At 41.9% G+C, this 19,137-nt stretch overlaps 3 protein-coding genes across 3 annotated transcripts in view; all 3 read left to right on the top strand.

Moving 5' to 3' along the window:
• LOC110971967 (histone H2B-like) overlaps positions 1–19,137 on the top strand; it is a 106,787-nt gene that overhangs the window by 5,348 nt on the left and 82,302 nt on the right. The gene's annotated exons all lie outside the window — the stretch shown is intronic.
• On the top strand, positions 9,363–10,322 carry LOC127530671 (histone H3). Its single transcript, XM_051938038.1, has one exon. It carries the CDS (start codon positions 9,382–9,384, stop codon positions 9,790–9,792), a length of 411 nt encoding a protein of 136 aa, XP_051793998.1. The 5' UTR covers positions 9,363–9,381; the 3' UTR covers positions 9,793–10,322.
• LOC127530673 (histone H2A-like) lies at positions 10,532–12,546 on the top strand. Its single transcript, XM_051938042.1, has one exon. It carries the CDS (start codon positions 10,559–10,561, stop codon positions 10,949–10,951), a length of 393 nt encoding a protein of 130 aa, XP_051794002.1. The 5' UTR covers positions 10,532–10,558; the 3' UTR covers positions 10,952–12,546.

Raw genomic sequence — 19,137 nt, 5'->3', positions numbered from 1 at the left:
GATCAGGTGGCCGATCTTAAAATAAATCAATACTGAATTTTAAATAAATCGTTAAAGTTGGCGGAGCCAGGGGGCGTGGCTATACTTGATAGACAGCAACAGAAGCCTCAGCGGTAAAACGTAGGCGGGATAAGAGAGTTCTCAGCCAATCCTGCCCCTAGTTGCTCTCCGGTCCAGTCTGTTTGACGCTTTTTACGTCACTGGCTCCAAAAAAATCCAAAACGGCGACCAGGAAGTAGCAAAATCCGGGCTTCATTTTCTCGGCGTTGAAACCAACGGGTGACGTCACGGTTAGTTTACGCCTGGTTCGCGGGCTACCGTTGCATTGTGGGGAATGTAGTATTGGTGCATGCAAAACACCAGAGGGCGGCTGTGGCCGGTTCTAATAATAATCCATTTCATCTCAGGGGCCGGAGATAATTCGTTCGCGGGCTGGATCTGGCCCGCAGACCTTGACTTTGACATATGTGAACTAGAGAGACAACATCACACCAAAGAACCAGGCAGCTAAAATTAAAATAAAACCAGAGAGAACATCTAAAATAATCAGGACATAATACAGACCACTAAAACTAAATAAAGCTAAAACGAAACTTAACATAAAGCCAGTCTACAAAACTGGGATATGTAATGAATGAACCAGTGGACAGGCTCGTTTATATAGAATATAATATTGGAACTTATATCTATGGAGTATTTATTAGAAATATAATGTTGCGGACCTGGGGGTGGAAGTGCTGATGAGCTGGTAAAATAAACATATAACACATACAATTTATTTTTATATCCCTTTATCAAAGCACTGAATTATGCTTTTACATAGTAGCACATAAAATCACCTTAAAAATAAACTAGTATTATGTGTTAAAAGCAGCTGTGAACAGGTGGTCCTGAGGAGGGATGGTCAGGTCGGTGCTGTCATGGGAGTTCCAGGGGGCAGATATGTAGAAGGTTCTGTCTGCCCAGGTTGGGTGCTAGGTTCTGAGTCAGGGGATGAGAAGGTCTGGATCGGAGGACCGGAGGCTGTGGGAGGAAGTGTGGCAGTGGATCAGGTCTCTGAGGTATGGAGGGTTATGGAGGACGTTGATCTGGAGGTGTTGTGGGACAGGGAGCCAGTGGAGGTTTCAGAGGATGTGTTCACTGGAGTGGGAGAGGAGGTGGACAGCAGAGTTTTGGATATACTGAAGTTCACTGAGGACTTCTGAAGATGAACTATGAATGCGTGGATGAGGGTCTCAGCAGCAGGAAAGGAGAGTGAGATGTGAAGGTGTGTGATATTGTTGGGGTGAGAGAAGGTGGTCTGGGTGATGTGGTAGATGTCTTGTTTCCAAGCAGAGGTTGCTTCAAGAATGAGTCCCAGATTACAGATGTGTGGTGATGGGACTGAATGGAGATATCAATATATAACAGGATTTATTTATTTATTCTAAGAAGTTAATATTGAGATGTTTGGATGTTGGTTTGACAAACTGTAATTCACATTTGATGACATTTCTCATCATTTTTTGACTGCAGAATAATAATCTAAAATTATATTAGTGTGTTTAAATAGACATATTCTAGACATGCTCATTTTCTTTATTTCTTTATCTTGTTTTCCGCGAGTCAAGAAGATTTCCATTGTGTGATTAAATGTCTTTAAGAAAATGAAGGATTTAAATGTTTGAACTAATAAATTAAAACATGTCAAATATTAATAAAGAATAAATTAAACTAAAGAGTTTAAATCAGAATTTATAGAACATGTCGGCTGCTGTGGAGGAGGAGTTTATTAACATTCATTTCATCTTTTCATTTTTCATTTCATTTCATTTATTTGAGCAATTAACATTTCGTTAGCACAGTACTGTTCTCTTACATTGAGGTAATATGCTCAAAAGGAGTAGGCCGAAGCGAGATCGCTTATAAGCGCCTACCCCTCATTACAATTATTGTTTACCATGCATTCATTGTCCATTTCTTCATTGTTAGCATCTGACAGTTTTTCAAACGCAATAAACAAAAATAATAATAATAATGATAACAATGATAGCAGCAGAATCACATATAAATATGCATAAGTTCAGCTGCAAACTTTTCTTGTGTGGAATAACAGTTTCATTAATTATTTATAAATCTTAATCACTCTATCATTTTACAAAACAAGTGTGATATAGGCAATTTATGTTTTAATAGTTTCGATAACAATAGTATTTTTAACACTGATGTATTTTAAACAAATACATATTACTAGAGATGCACCGATTGCAAAATTCTTGGCCGATACCGATTTCCGGTTTTAAAGGAGGTCTGACCTGCCAAAACCGGTTTTTCCGATACCGATTTTCTATCTGAGAAATAATTATAATCATATAATAGACACCATATTTGTTTGGCTTGAGTAGCCTTTCCCAAATTTAATACAAGTACCCCTCTACCAGACAACATTTTTCTTATATAACTACAATTAAAAAACCACAACTAATGATAGGCTATATGCTATCATAACCCTCCTTTTCAAGAATAAAACCTTCAACAGTGCCTCCTGAGCAGATTTATTTTCAACACTGACCATAACATTCAGTCCAGTTTACAGGTCAATAATTAACTTATATTCAAACAACATTCAAAAACATCCCAGCATTTGCCTGGTACAATGTAATTTATTTACTACCCCTCCAGTACCTCTGGGTACCCCAAGGGGTACTTGTACCCCAATTTGAGAAACACTGGAATAGTTGACTTTCAATGTCACATCACAGTCAATATATTTCAGGCTTTCAACACCTCAACACAAGCAGCAGTAGTTATTACAAAAGAAAACTTTAACCCCATCTAAAAAAAATAAAGTGCAATGAAATCGGTGTACTTGAAAATTAAAGCTGGTGATCAAAGTAAATTGCACCACCTCTTTTAATATTTCAAAATAAAAAGTGCAGCATATAATATAAGATAAAACTAAAATACTAACACAAACAAAATATAAAGTGCACTGTATGTACTTGAAAATGAAAACTGGTCCTCAAAGTAAATTGCACCACATTTCAGACCTTTGGCCTCTCCTGAAATCTCTAAATAAAAGAAGTGCATCATAATATGGGATAAAAAGACAATACAAAACAGGTTGCTTTAGGTTGTGAACAAAGTACTCCATGAAATCACTTAACCATCAATGGCAGGTTCTTCTTCACAAACAGAAGCATCTCTGCCTTCTCACCAGAAAGCCTGTTTCTTTTTTCATCTATGACATTACTAGCCAAGCTAAACAAGCGCTCACTATCGATGCTTGTACATGGAGCAGAGAGGTAGGCTTGGGCAAGTGGGGCAAGTGCAGGGTAGTGTGTTTTGTTTTCATGCCAGTATTTCAGTACATCATTTACAGTTTCATCTTCAGATCTCCTGATGGGCGACTCGGACAGGTAACGATGTAACTGCACAGATGAAGGGCTGCACAGCAGTTGCTCTTCCTCATTGCTAGCAACCTCCTTCAGTATCTCATCATGCACGGAAAGCAGTAGACTTGTCCTTTTGGCTGCAAGTTCCACAGAAGGCTGATCAGGTGTGGGTCTGCTGGCACTGGTGTCCAGCATGTTCAGAAGCACCCTTTTCACTTCATCCTTTACTTCTGCTGAGAAGTAGCAGGTTTTGTATCTGTATCAACAGACAAAATAATTTTATTTTTATTATATAGCCACATTGGCCAGGCAATACATAAATGTTGTGCACTCTGCACATACACAAGGAGGCACTAAAAGGCCAACACATTTTTTTAAATTAATTTTATGTTTTGATATACTCCTGCAAACACATTAGCCTATAGCTCAGTAGCAAAGGCTTATTCATTTAAGAACAGTAGTGGGCTAATAAACATTATTAGCAGTAAGTTATAACTTGCCTGGGATCCAGAACAGTGGCCACTGCGTACAGTGGATTCTTCTCGATGTCTGCAAACCTTCTCTGGACCGCTTCCAACAGCGTGACTTTGGCGGTGCCCACACCACGGTCTGTGTCTGCTGCTCTCCCCAAAAGGCGCTTCAGTGCAGTGATTTCAGGGATGACAACTGCGGCGGTGGCTGACGAGGAGCTAACTGTCTTAGTGAGCTCCTCAAAAGGTTCAAGGATGCTCACCACATTCTCAATTAAACCCCACTGATTTGTGGTGAGTACGACCGGGAGCTCGTGTTCTGTTGCGTATAAGCCCAGGGCACGTTTCTGTTCCAACAGCGACTGCAACATATAAAATGTGCTGTTCCACCTCGTCGGGACATCTTGTTGCAAGCGCTTCGTGGGTTGACCCAACTCCTCCTGGATAGCGTGGAGTTTTGAATAGGCTAGCGATGAGTGCTTAAAGTACGTGACTATTCTCCTGCCTGTTGCCACAGCGTCAGTGATAGTGCGTTGAGAGTGCAGTCCCTCACTCACCGCTAACTGGAGTGTATGTGCCATACACGGGAGACTGGGGAAGTTGCCATCATCCAGTGCTTTGGTCATATTCCGAGCGTTGTCACGTAACACAACATGAACCCTCTTCTTGTCGATTTTCCACTCCACCAACATTTTTTCAAATTTGGCTCTTAGATTGTCGGCGGTGTGGGACCCGGGGCATTCTTCACAGTGTAGAAGGACTTGATGTAGCTCAAACTCATCATCCAGCCACTGAGCAGTCAGGCTCAACATTGACATTAAGCTCACGTTAGAAGTCCAAATGTCCGTTGTGAAACTGACCGGGGATTTAGTGCCGTCCAGCAGTTTGTGTATGTGGCCTGACACGCTCTCAAACAACTCTGGCAGCGCCGTGTCAGAAAAGTACCGCCTGCTTGGTAATTTGTACCGTGGATTCAGGTGTTTCATCAGATTTACGAAGCCTTTATCCTGTACAACGCTAAACGGCTGGTCGTCCAGTGCCATGAACTCCATTATTTTCATAGTGGTGGCTTTGGACTTTTCAGTGTTGATGTCGAACATAGGAGCCACGGCGGATGGTTGTTGTGGCTGCTGCGACTCTGCCACATCCCTCCTCTTAGCGGCATTGTCGTCCTTATATTTGCTAAACAAGCCTGCGTGCTTCTTTTCCAAGTGGCGTATTAAGTTTGTTGTTCCAAATGTCTTAGGCGTTGACCCTCCACGGCTGACTTTTGACTTGCAAGCATTACAAACAGCGTGTTTTGGGTCGCTCTGGCACACAGTGAAATAAGTCCATATTACCGACATGTTTTGTTCCTGAGTCTTGCTAGTTTTTAGCTGTTTTGCTCTGAGCCGATACGCAGTGCTTGACCCGCATGCGCATGCGCGGTGCATGCCCATGCGGGGTGCATGCCCATGCGGTTCAGTTTGCCCTGGGAAAACCTATGGGGAAAACCGGCAAATTAAGACAGTGATCGGCCGGTCACCGGTTGGGGCCGATTGGATATAAAACCGGCTTTTTAAATCGGCGGCCGATTGATTGGTGCATCTCTACATATTACCAAACAAAATCAAAACTTATTCACTTATAGTTTTAAAGAAGAAAAAAAGAAAAACAACAAAATAGCAAAAAGAAAAAAATGTATATATTTAAATAAATCAAAAAACGGCATCATATCGTTTTAACAATAACATTTTAACTCTTTTCTTAAAAATGTGAAGGGATTTGGATAATTTAATTTCATCTTCTAGTTTGTTCCATAAATTGACTCCTTGCACAGAAATACATCTTTCTTTTAATTTTGTCCTAAACTCTGGTTTAACAAAAGTTTCCTTTCCTCGTAAGTCATATGTACATACACGTTTTTTAAAATGATTTTGCAAATTAACCGGTAGTAATTTTTTGTGTGCTTTGTACATAGTCCTAAGGATGTTATAATCTACCAATTCGCTAAATTTTAATGTTTGTAGTTGTTTAAAGATTGGATTTGTGTGGTCTCTATATGCATTGCCATTTATGACACGAATGGCACGTTTCTGTAGTAGAAAAATTGATTCAACATAGGTTTTACATGCGTTTCCCCATACTTCAATACAGTAGGTCAAATATGGAACAATTAGTGAATTATACAATAATAATAAAGCTCTCTTATTTATACATCCTTTGACCTTTTGTAACACTGCAATAGTTTGTGATACCTTTGTTTTAAGATGTTCTATGTGGGATTTCCAAGTCAACTTTTCATCTATCAGAATACCTAAAAACATAATCTCATGTGTCCTTTCTATCTTAGATCCTTGTATAAACAATGCCATGTCAGTATCTACTTTTTACAACTAAAGATCATAAATTTAGTCTTACTTATATTTAGAGATAATTTGTTAGCATTGAACCATGTGATAATTTTCAAAAATTCATTTTGTACTGTTTGTAACACTTTGCTCAAATCGTTCCCAGAGTAAAATAAAGTTGTATCATCTGCAAACAAGATACACTTAAGTAAACTAGAAACAGAAACAATATCATCTATATAAAGTAAGAAAAGTACTGGTCCAAGGACCGATCCTTGCGGAACCCCGCAAATTATTTTATGGCGTTCAGATTTTGCATTTTTGATTTGAACATACTGACTTCTGTCTTTTAGGTAACTCGTAACCCATTGGTGAGCTACACCTCTGATACCATACTTATATAGTTTTTGCAATAGTATTTGATGGTTCAGGGTATCAAATGCTTTTTGAAGATCGACAAAAATGCTAATAAGGTAATGCTGTTTATCCATGACGGTGGCAACTTCTTCAGCCAGTTCCATAATTGCGGTAGCTGTTGAATGACCATGACGAAACCCATATTGAGAGTTGCCTAAAATGTTATATTTTTCAATGAATCTATTCAACCTTTTTACAAAGAGTTTTTCTAAAATTTTAGAGAACTGTGGAAGCAAAGAGATGGGCCTATAATTTGAGAATTCATGTTTGTTTCCTTTTTTAAAAAGTGGTATAACTTTGGCTATTTTCATTTGATCCGGAAATATCCCCTGAGTAAATGATAAATTACAGATATATGTAAATGGTTCTATGATGACATCAATGATCTGTTTCATTAATACCATATTCATGTCAGTATAATCAGTTGATTTTTTGTTTGTAAAATTGTGAACAATAGTCAGAATTTCGCCTGGATAAATGTTATCTAAAAAAATACTGTTTAAATTGTCTGATATGTTTCTAGTGTTAAAATCTACATTAGAAATATTTTCTGATAAACTAGGGCCAATGGACACAAAATAACGATTAAATTCATTTACAATTTCTTCCTCCCCCAAGATGTCAACATTATTTTTTATAAAACAATTAGGTATATTTAAATCGGTCTTTCCTTTTTTCATAACTGTATTTAGTACACCCCACGTGATTTTAGTATCATTTTTATTTGCATCCAATAAGTTAGTATAGTAGTCTTGTTTTTGCCTTTTTATAATTGACACAAGTTTATTTTTATATTTTTATACCTTTCCTCAGCATCTTTAGTTCTTAATTTGAAAAATATTCTATATAGACAATTTTTTTTCTTGCAAGCATTTCTTATACCATTTGTCATCCATGGGTTAATATGTGCATTTTTTATGCAGTGAGCATGAATTTTGGTAGTTTTACAGTTTTTGTCATATAAGTTCATAAATATCGACAAAAAAGTATTGTAAGCGCTATTAAGGTCATTTGTATATACTTCTTCCCAGTTTTGCATTTTAAGATCATCCCTCAAGGCATCTATGGCTTTTTTTGATTTGTCCCTTACAATGGTTAGAGATTTTTGCACATTATTTAAACATATTTTTTCATAAATTATAAATACAGGGAGATGATCACTCAAATCAGTTATGAAGATACCACTTATTATTTCTCCTTGTAAATTTGTATATATATTATCAATTGTGGTTGCACTATGAATAGTGATTCTTGTTGGTTTTGTTATTTTGGGACACAATCCTACAATCTCCATGTAATTTTTGAAGTCATTTGTTCCCATATCATTTCCTATGTCTATATTAAAGTCTCCGCAAAGAGTAACTGATTTTTTGACATTTTGAAACATTTCAATGATTTTATCTGTAAACAGATCAACTCCAGAGCCAGGTGGTCTATAAACACAACTAATCAAATTATTTTTTCCTGATTCATTCATTATCTCAACTGTAATCATTTCTAATATTTCTGTCAGCATAGTTTTCTGTTCATCTACTTTACACTTTAGGTTTTTATCGACATACAAGGCAACTCCACCCCCCCTTTTCCCTTCTCTGTTATTGTAAAACATAGTGTAGCCTTCAATCTGCACTTTTTCAACATCAGATGTTTTTATCCAGGTTTCTGTTAAAGCTATTACTTTAAAGGTTAATTTCAGATTACTAAGAAGCTCTTTAATATTTTCCAATTTATTGTTTAGACTTTGACAGTTTAGATGGAATATAGACAAAGCTTGACTCGAAACTTTGTCTATAGTGGAATTAAATTGATCTAATGTGTAATATTTTGTCTCTTCAGGCATCAATATTTTTTGTATAAAATCATTTTCCAATTCATATATTTTTCCAGTACTAGTGTTATTGTGTGTGTTCATGGGTTATTAGGGAGTCTGTAATGATGTCTCCAACCTGTTATTTGTTCCTCTCATTTGTATGTGTCCAGTTCATTCTCCTCCTTAATCCAAAAAACTCTCGCCTGCTCTGGAGACCCGTTCAGCTTTATGAATACTTTGCAGTTTGATGTCCACGTTCCTTGTATTTTGCCTTGTTTACAGAGTAATCGAGCTTGTCTTGCAATTGCTGCATTTTTCCTGGTTAAGTGTTCATTTATGAAAACATTTGTCCCTTTAAGTTTTCTTCCTTGTTTAAGTAAAGCAGTTTTGTGTTTTCTGTTAACAAATCTCATTATCACACTTTGCTTCCCATCAACTCCTCTTTTGGGCAATGGATGACATGCCTCAATACTCTCACTGTCCAGACGAATACCTTTGAACTGCATGAAAGCAACCACCTGTTGTTCCGTAGAGCTCACATCCTGTTCAGAAGGTACCCCTCCGTTCTCATTTGTGGACAAAGCAGCAGCATAGGACCGGGGTTTAATTTGTAATCCTGTAATGATAACATCATTTATCCGCGTGTATTGCTCCAAGTCCGCCACGGTCTTCTCGAGTTGGGAAATGCGCTTTTCCTTTTTCTCATTTGCGAGCCGGAGCTCTTTAACGTCCGCAACTAACTTCAAAATCTCCATCTGCTGCGTTTTTACCACTGAAACTTCCGCCAGGAGTTCATCGGATCACAGTCTGACACTGTGCGCGCGCTCTCCACCGCTCTGGACCAATCAGAGCTGCCTGCTCTCCTCTCTGGACCAATCGGAGCTGCCGCTGCTCCTCTGCTCTCCTTATAAGCTCACTGTTGCCGCTCAACCTCCACTTGTAGTTTTTTCTTTCTGAGCAGAGAAGACAGAGGAAATAGAATGGCCAGAACCAAGCAGACCGCCCGGAAATCCACCGGAGGAAAAGCTCCCAGGAAGCAGCTGGCCACCAAGGCTGCCCGGAAGAGCGCCCCAGCCACCGGCGGCGTCAAGAAGCCTCACCGTTACCGGCCCGGTACCGTGGCTCTGAGAGAGATCCGTCGCTACCAGAAATCCACGGAGCTGCTCATCCGCAAGCTGCCCTTCCAGCGCCTCGTCAGAGAGATCGCTCAGGACTTCAAGACCGACCTGCGCTTCCAGAGCTCGGCCGTCATGGCTCTGCAGGAGGCCAGCGAGGCTTACCTGGTCGGCCTGTTCGAGGACACCAACCTGTGCGCCATCCACGCCAAGAGGGTCACTATCATGCCCAAAGACATCCAGCTGGCCCGCCGCATCCGTGGAGAGAGAGCTTAGACTCAAACACACTTTATCTCAAACACCACGGCTCTTTTAAGAGCCACGCATTTTCATTAAAGGAGCTCTACGTCCAATATGGTACATAATAATAATAACTTATTTTCATGTAGCTCTGAGACTGTGATAACATATGAGGTGCAATATTTTAGTTCTCACCTTCCACCTTTACAGTCATGTTGACCCTGAACTTCATTCTGTGTAGAAACTGCATCTCATCACATTTTCACTCTTTATATTCTTACTGTGCATCATGTGTTCATTCTGCCTATATCTCACAGCATTAGTACTCTTTACACTTTTTATAACGTTGTTTATCCTGGACATTTACATCAAATATAAAATATTTTATCCACATCCATATATTAATTTCCTTCCTGTGCTGATTGCACTCTGTCCATACTGTTTATTCTGTATATAATGCACTTTACTGCTGCTTTTTCACTTCTGATTTGATGCTAAACTACATTTCAGTGTCTCACCACTTGTACTCTGTTCAGTGAGAATAAAGCTGAATCTAGTCCAGTGTACTTTGTTGTTTAGTTCAGCCTGAATCTGCTTTGTTTTCATGTTAGTTCTGTAACAGACACTCAGTTGAATCATGTTTCAGGACCGCCTGGTTACAGCAGCTCTCCTCTGATTGGACGATCACACGAACGCTGACTCTGACCAATCAGAGAGCAGCCTGTATCTATATAAAGCTGCAGTTTACTCAACAAGAGACACATTCGTTTGTTATCTCAGTAAGAGGTTTCCGCATTGCAAGATGTCTGGACGTGGAAAAGGTATCGGAGCCGGCAAAGCCAAAGCGAAGCCGAAGAGTCGCTCCTCCCGGGCAGGACTCCAGTTCCCGGTCGGTCGCGTCCACAGGCTGCTGAGGAAGGGCAACTATGCGGAGCGTGTGGGTGCCGGCGCCCCCGTCTACCTGGCGGCTGTGCTGGAGTACCTGACTGCTGAGATCCTGGAGCTGGCTGGAAACGCTGCCCGCGACAACAAGAAGACCCGCATCATCCCCCGTCACCTGCAGCTGGCTGTCCGCAACGACGAGGAGCTCAACAAGCTGCTGGGCGGAGTCACCATCGCTCAGGGCGGCGTGCTGCCCAACATCCAGGCGGTGCTGCTGCCCAAGAAGAGCGAGAAGGCCGGAAAAGCCAAGTAAAGGATCCACATCCTGCAGAGAATCAACGGCTCTTTTCAGAGCCACACACTCCCAATGAGCATCTGTCTGCTACTGACTGATACAATAATATTATCACTGGTCATATTAACAGATTAGCTCTACTGATTAAAGTTAGTGTTTTATAAGTCCGTAAATATATTATTTGCAGAAGGTAAATAATATGCAGGTTATATCACATGTACATTAAGGTGATTAAAATAAGCTGTTTGGGTTGGGGCACTGTCTAGGTTAAATTTTGAAGTGATGCTTATATAAAGGCTGTACCACTGTCCCTTATATACAACTAATAAAATGAAGACTTTAGATGTTAGTTATGATAAAGACAAACTGCTAAGTAAAAGTTCATTAATGCCACTGCATCATTAATAAATGTGTATTAATATCAGTCATGAGACAAACATTGAGCAGGTTTCAGGTAGTTTGGCTCCGCCCACTCAGACTGTCTCCACCTGTCCTCTCTTACGTCCGCAGGTGAGACGGAGTTCTGACTTTGTGACGTTCAGACTCTCATTGAACTCTATTTCTCTTCATAGCTCGAAAACGTTCATGTCTTCTTGTCAATACATTAGTTTTGAGTTGTTTTTTTCAGACAGAGAAATGAATCGACAGATCTTGATTACTTCTTCAGAATCGTTTCACTGACAGCGTGTGACGTGCCAACCGGCAGATTTTGACAGCCGGTTATTGCGTCACGCCCAAGACAACCGCCAGATCCGTCGGGCCAGCCACGCCCATGACGTAACGGCATGTGGGGGAGAGCCCAACGGACCCACCACCGCCCTGCAGAATCGATTTCTACCGCTCTGTGAAACAACATGTACCCCTCAGATAAAGAGTTCAGTCCTACTCCTTTAAATGGTCCATGTTATTATTATAGACATAAATAATTAACACAACACATTCATTTCATAAGATTACAGATTATGTTTAACATACAGTAGAAAAACCAATAATGTTGTAGAATTGAAGATATTTTGTTGTGTGTGAATCAAAAAAATTACAAACTATATAGTTGTAGAGAAGAGTGGTAGAAATAAACTAATTTCAAAATATTAATAGTAATAATAATAATAATAACAGAGGTGGAAAAAGTACTGAAAAAATGTAATTGAGTAAAAGTATCTTTGCTTTGTTTAAATTCTACTCAGAGTAAAAGTAAAAGTACCCACCTAAAAATGTACTCAAATAAAAGTACAAATTACTTCATTTAAAATGTAATTTGAGTACAAGTTACTTTGTTACTTTCATTTATTTAATGCAAAAAAAAGGATGAGTCATGAATAAAGTTCAGCACAAGTTGTTTTAATCAACTTTGAACTAAGGATGTATTATTATAATACATTCTTAGTTCAGAATTAATCACATTTCAATGCCTATTTTAATCTGTACATAAGGTAGATTGGGAATGTACAGATATATGTAAATGTTTTTTCTGCTCAGTAATAACTTGTTGGTCTGATTTGTTTCAGGTTGCCACATAAATAAAAATACACTGCCAGAACAAGCACTGTGTTGAAAATTTGAAGAAATGTTTAACTGTCACCTGAGAAGAAATAAAAATGATCCATCATCCATCCATTTTCCTCCGCTTATCCGGGGCCGGGTCGCGGGGGCAGCAGGCGAAGCAGGTCATTCCAGACGTCCCTGCCCCCAGCGACGCTTTTCAGCTCTTCCTGGGGGATCCTGAGGCGTTCCCAGGCCAGAAAAGATATAAAAAAATAAGAAATAAAAATGATATCATTCTCATATTCAATAAATTCCACAGAAGACAGGAACATTTAGCAGGTAAATATGGGAAGACAACCTTCCAAAGAAAGTACAGCTTCTAAATCTTGCTTTTACAAAATTTAAACATAAACGTGTTTTATTCATGGTCAAATCATCATTTAATGGAATTTTATGGATGTGTGCACCCAGCATGTAGGATTAGGACAATACAAAACAACCAGTAATAAGGGAACGTCTCACATCGCCTAAATAACCCCACAAAGCAACCCCAAACAACACACAAGTTCCCATGATGCATAGCGGCTCTAACACCCTGAACAGTCAGCTGCTGTGATGACCCCTAGCGGCCCCCACGGCCACTACATATACAATCAGTGGAGGAATTAATTCACTGAGCTTCTGTAATACCTGTATGAGAACCGAACTTCATGGAAACATGAGACAGAAACTATAAATTGTTTTACATTAATCTATGGATTACAACAGCAGTAACAGGAAAAATTGCTTTTGTTTTGTCTAAATTATGGTCTAGCAGTAAGAAATGATAAAAATAAAGCAGCATGTATGAAGATGCAAAAATTGTTGCTCAGATTCTGCTCAAAAAAATAAATGAGACAACCACTTTGTAGTAGTTAAAAGAACTGAGGAAAATAATTTAACAAACTTAAACAGTTAACATCGTACTTAAAGTAAATTTTTTTAATGTATATTTAAGAAATTGATTTAGATGAATTCATGGACTCATTCATTGATTTTAAATAATTAATTTTGAAGAAATGCAGTAAGAAATAACTGATAAAATCTATTACATTTAAGAGAGATTTTTGTGTCCAAAATTAATTTATCAAAAGCATTTTTTGCAGAATTAACTGTTAACTTACAGTTTAATTTTAAAAGCTAAAACAGATCAAAGGATTCTGTGACTTGGTCTGAAAGCGCTGAACAGAAGACCTGAATGTTTTTAGCATATGGAAATACACCCAAAGGCATGATAGCGTTTTAGACTTTAACATTCATATTAAAACATTTCAACATTTTACAGGGTAGAAATTCTGAGCTGCAGCTGGACGTAAACTACTGGAGCTGCAGTGAACCAGTATCTCACAATATTAGAGTATTTACAACAAACAAGGTTTGCTCAGACCACACTACCTACATCTGTTGTTCACTATCCATGGCAGAGCTGCTTTTATCTGCCGTTTAGTAATTTTCTTTGCCATAACGGTAACAGGTAGTAAATATGTGAGAGCGCAGACTCCATCTGCCCTCACCCAGATAGCAAACTATGGGTGAATCAATGTTGAATCTATGTTAAGATAAGATAGACTTTATTAATCTCACAAAGGAGAAATTTAACATTACAGGGCTCTTAGAAACAAAAACAAAAAACAGGAGTGCAAAAGTCACGAAAGTGCAAGAACAAGATAATAAATATTGCACATAATAACAACTACACAGTAGTGTTATACCGTCTGATGGCAGTGGGGATGAAGGACCTGTGGTAGCGCTCCTTCTTCCACTGAGGGTGTCTGAGTCTCGTGCTAAAGGAGCTGCTCAGCTCCACTACAGTCCGGTGCAGTGGGTGGGAGCTGTTGTCCATGATGGATGAGAGCTTGGTCAACATCCTCCTCTCACCCACATCCATCACAGAGTCCAGTGGGCAGCCCAGGACAGAGCTGGCCCTCTTGGTCAGCTTGTTCAGTCTCTTCATGTCCCGCTCTGTGCTGCCCGGGGCCCAGCAGACGACAGCGTAGAGGAAAGCAGAGGCTACCACGGTGTCGTAGAAAGTCCTTAGTAGAGGTCTGCACACTCCGAAGGACCTCAGCCTCCTCAGAAGGTGGAGGCGACTCTGGCCCTTCTTGTACAGAGCATCGGTGTTGTGGGACCAGTCCAGTTTATTGTTGAGGTGAACACCCAGGTACTTGAAACTGTCCACTGTTTCAATGTCCTGCCCCTGGATGTTCACTGGTGGATGTGGGAGTGTCCTTCTCCTGAAGTCGACCACCATCTCCTTCGTCTTACTGGTGTTGAGGCACAGATGGTTGCGCTCACACCAGTCCACAAAGTCCATGATGATCGACTGATACTCCAGCTCGTTCCCCTCAGACACACGGCCCACAATGGCGGAGTCATCAGAGAACTTCTGGAGATGGCAGCTGTCCGTGTTGTAGGTGAAGTCCGAGGTGTAGATGGTGAAGAGGAAGGGTGAGAGGACGGTGCCCTGGGGCGCCCCCATGCTGCAGACTACCACCTCTGACTCACAGCCGCACGTACTGTGGACGGTCAGTGAGGTAGTCAGTGGTCCAGGCAGCAAGATGTCCATCAACTCCCGCGTCCACCAGCTTCCCCCGCAGCAGCGCCGGCCTGATGGTGTTGAAGGCGCTGGAGAAGTCAAAGAACATGACTCTCACAGCGCTGCCGGCGCTCTCCAGGTGAGTGAGCGCTCGCTGCAGCAGGTAGATGACGGCGTCTTCTACCCCCATGTTGGGCCTGTAGGCAAACTGCAGCGGGTCCAGGTCGGAGCTCACCACTGAGCGGAGGTAGTGGAGGAGGAGCCTCTCCATGGTCTTCATGAGGTGGGAGGTGAAGGCGACAGGTCTGCAGTGGGCCAGTTCCTTGGCGTGAGCTGTTTTAGGGACTGGGACCAGGCAGGAGGTTTTCCACAGGACGGGGACCCGCTCCAGGCTGAGGCTCAGGTTGTAGAGGTGGCAGAGGACCTCACAGAGCTGGTCCGAGCAGGTCCTCAGCAGCCTGGGACTGATGCCGTCTGGTCCAGCAGATTTCCTCTGCTTCAGTCGCCTCAGCTCTCTCCTCACCTGGTCCGGTGTGAAGGAGAGGGGGGAGTGAGGTGGGCTGCAGGGGGTGGGAGTAGTCCGTGTGGGTGAATTGGGGGCCGGTGAAGGTGTCGCAGGAAGGGGAGGGTCTGCTGGGCTGGGGATGTGTGAAGAGGGGGGAGCAGGAAGGGGGGCAGAGGGGGTGGGGGGAGAGTCGAATCTGTTAAAGTAACAGTTCAGCTCATCCGCCCTGCGCTGGTCTCCATCAGCTGTCCCTCTGGCACTCTGTCCATGTCCAGAAATGTTCTTAAGTCCTCTCCACACGTCCCGCGCGTTGTTCTGAACCAGCTTCTCCTCCAGCCTCTTCCCATAGTCCTTCTTGGCCCTTCTGATCCGCCACTGGAGCTCACGCTGCACTCTCTTCTGCTCCTCTCTGTCCCCTGAGATGAAAGCCCGTTTCTTCTGGTTCAGGAGGGCTTTGAGCTCAGGGGTGACCCAGGGGTGGTTGTTGGAGAAGCACCGTACCGTCCGAGTTGGCACAGTGTTGTCCACGCAGAAGTTGATGTAATCTGTGATGCAATGCGTGAGGCCATCGATGTCGTCTCCATGAGGACTGTAGAGCACGCTCCAGTCTGCGGTCTGGAAACAGTCTCTGAGTCTCTCACTGGCCTCATCTGTCCATGCCTTCACAGTCCTCTTCTGCACAGGTCCTCTTCTCACCTTGGGTGTGTAGTGGGGGAGCAGATGAACCAGGTTGTGGTCCGAGCGGCCCAGTGGGGGGAGGGGGGCAGCGGTGTAGGCGCCTTTCACATTCACATACAGTAAGTCCAGTGTCTTATCGCCCCGCGTGTGACACGTGACATGCAGGGCTGTAGCCAGGATTTTGGAATAGGCGAGGTCCATGATGCGCGTGCAAAGCGTGCGCCGAAAATTTTTCAATGTTTTTTAAAAATATTTATTTTTATATATATTTTTTAGGCTACAAGTCACACAAGATGTTTGTTGTTTAAATATCTTTTAATGATGTGAAATCAGCATTTTTCAAACAAAAATGTATATTTTTTCAAAAAAACAAATCAACTTTTTACATCAAAGGCTAGCTGAATCCTCCTGTGACCAGAGGCATCCCACCGTTGAAGGATATTCTCCCGGTTCACCTCCACTTTCTGATGCACATACATCATCGCCAGGCCTGTCAGTCTGTCGTTGGACATGGTAGATCTAAGCCATGTCTTAAGTCTTCGCATGGCTGAGAATGACCTCTCACAGGCACAAGTCGTCACTGGAAAGGTTAGAAATATCTTCAACATACATTGTATGTTGTCTGATGAGCCAGGCGCTCATCAAAAAAAATAAAAATAAAAAAAAAGCGCCGGACGCGCTCTCCGCTGTGGATAAAGTAATTAAACTCTTTGATCAGATGATCTGACAGGCCGAACTAGTGCCGAATTATCTAAAAAAAATATATTGTGGTCACCTTGGTGTAGATGGGCGGGGATGTGGTCTACAAAGTGCTAATAATAAAAACACTAGTTTTTGAACGGGGTTTGGCCCGCTGCCAAGCGCGTCACAGGGCGCATATGCGGGTACGTGCATCAGCTGATCAAACAGCTTTTCACCGCAACACGCACACAGGCACAAACAGAACACAAAGCCCATGGATGTTTACCACAATTTACAATTTACAAGCACGTTTCACAGAGAGGTTTTCAAGTTTTTATGAGTTTATGTTTTATTCAGTTGGGCATATTTGGCGAAAAAAAAAAAACTCGGAAAGAATAGGTGAGGTCCGGACCTCGCTGACCTCATACCTGGCTACGGCCATGGTAACATACTGTGTGAAAGTTGGGAGAAAGGCAGAGAGGGAGGCGTGGTTGAAGTCTCCACTGATCAGCACTAGTGCCCGGGGATGGCGGCTCTGGGCTTCGCTCACGGCGCTGTGGAGTCTTTCACACGCTGTCCCTGCATGAGCTGATGGTGGGATGTACACGCAAAACACAATCACGTGCGAGAACTCCCTCGGTAGATAATACGGCCGCAGCGCCACCGTAAGCATCTCCAAGTCCCGCGTGCACAGCTGTTCCTTCACGTGCACGTTTGCTGGGTTACACCACCGCTCATTCACGTACACAGCCAGTCCTCCCCCAGACTTTTTGCCGCTTCCCACCGCGTTCCGGTCCGCGCGCGCGAGTGTAAATCCGTTCAGGGAAACCACAGAGTCCGGTGTATGTCCATTCAGCCACGTCTCTGTGAAACACATGAGGCTACACTCACGATGCTCCTTCAGCCGCGTCAGCGTGGCCAGCTCCTCTACCTTGTTGGTGATGGAGAGGACGTTCCTCATGATGATAGAGGGAAAGTAAGTCCTGCGCTTTCGCCGTCCTCCTCTGCAGCCTCTTCTTTTCCTCCGTATCTCCGGGGGACATGGGGCCTCTCCGTGTAGAGAAAGGATGAGCTGCGGAGGCCGAGAAGGGCCTCAGTGTGTAGCGTCTTTGTTCCTCAGAGCGGCCGCCGCTGTGTCCAGAGGGCTCACCTGAAGCAAGTCCAAAAAGTGCAAAAAACAGCACAACTCCGAATAAAAGTGTGATAAAAGTGGGTTTCCTATATGGACGATTGCACAAAGCTTCACCCACTTTCAGGAAAAATAGGAAAAAGTGCCTATTTACAATAGAAAAACGAAAAGTAAGAAAAAAGGGTTGAGAGCTCCCGTAACCAGCTGCTGCTCGCACAGCGCTAAAGTAGAAATTATACAGAAAGTGCAAGGTTGATAAAATGTTGAGTCAACGTTTGCTTTTCAACCGTAAATCACACTTTACCCAGATAGCAAAAGATGTTAAATCAATGTTGAATTAGGGTTAAGGTTGAATTGTGGTTACGGTTGAAGACTGATGGTTGGATCAACGTTGATTCAACATTTTGTCAACATTGAAGTTTGTGTTTAAAAGATACCATTGAATCTACGTTGTATTTTGGTTTAATTAAAATGTTTGACAGGTCAATGTTTAATTAATGTTGAATCTATGTTTGCAAACATGTAATCTATGTAAGCAAACGTTGACTCAACATTTTATCAACCTTGCGCTTTCTGTATAATTTCTACTTTAGGTCTCAGCATAGATTCAACATTGATTCACCCATAGTTTGCTATCTGGGCAGAGATTTAGGAGAAATGATTGTGTTTGAGACCCCCGGTCACCACGTTAACATTAGCTGCACTAATGAAGACCTGGAGCTCCAAAAAGGTGTTTCACAAAGAGGTAGAAATGCATTCTGTATAACCATGAGAACAGAATCAAACAGGGATGACAAACAGCGCTGCTAATGATTAACTAGCATGTTAGCATTAGCCCCACGCACAGCTAGCTGCTAGCTGGAAAGTTGACAGTAGGCATGGGCCGGTATGAGATTCTGACGGTATGATAACTATGCTGGATTGTTCACGTTCACATAGAGAGACACGAGAGTTCCTTTTCTTATACTGGGGTTTACTGAGGTCTTGGGTCTTGTACACCACAGCACACTACCGTAGAACTGGTGGAATAAACAAAAGATGTACATTTTAACACTTAGCTTCTACACATACACAAATTGGCTATAACAAAACACACAAATACATACCACTTTGGCCTGCTAGTGAAAACAAACCGGTGGGCTTCAAAATGC

The sequence above is a fragment of the Acanthochromis polyacanthus genome, chromosome 17 (genome assembly GCF_021347895.1).
Source record: "Acanthochromis polyacanthus isolate Apoly-LR-REF ecotype Palm Island chromosome 17, KAUST_Apoly_ChrSc, whole genome shotgun sequence".
NCBI classification, from domain to species: domain Eukaryota; kingdom Metazoa; phylum Chordata; class Actinopteri; family Pomacentridae; genus Acanthochromis; species Acanthochromis polyacanthus.
This window is presented reverse-complemented; position numbering and strand designations above follow the sequence as displayed.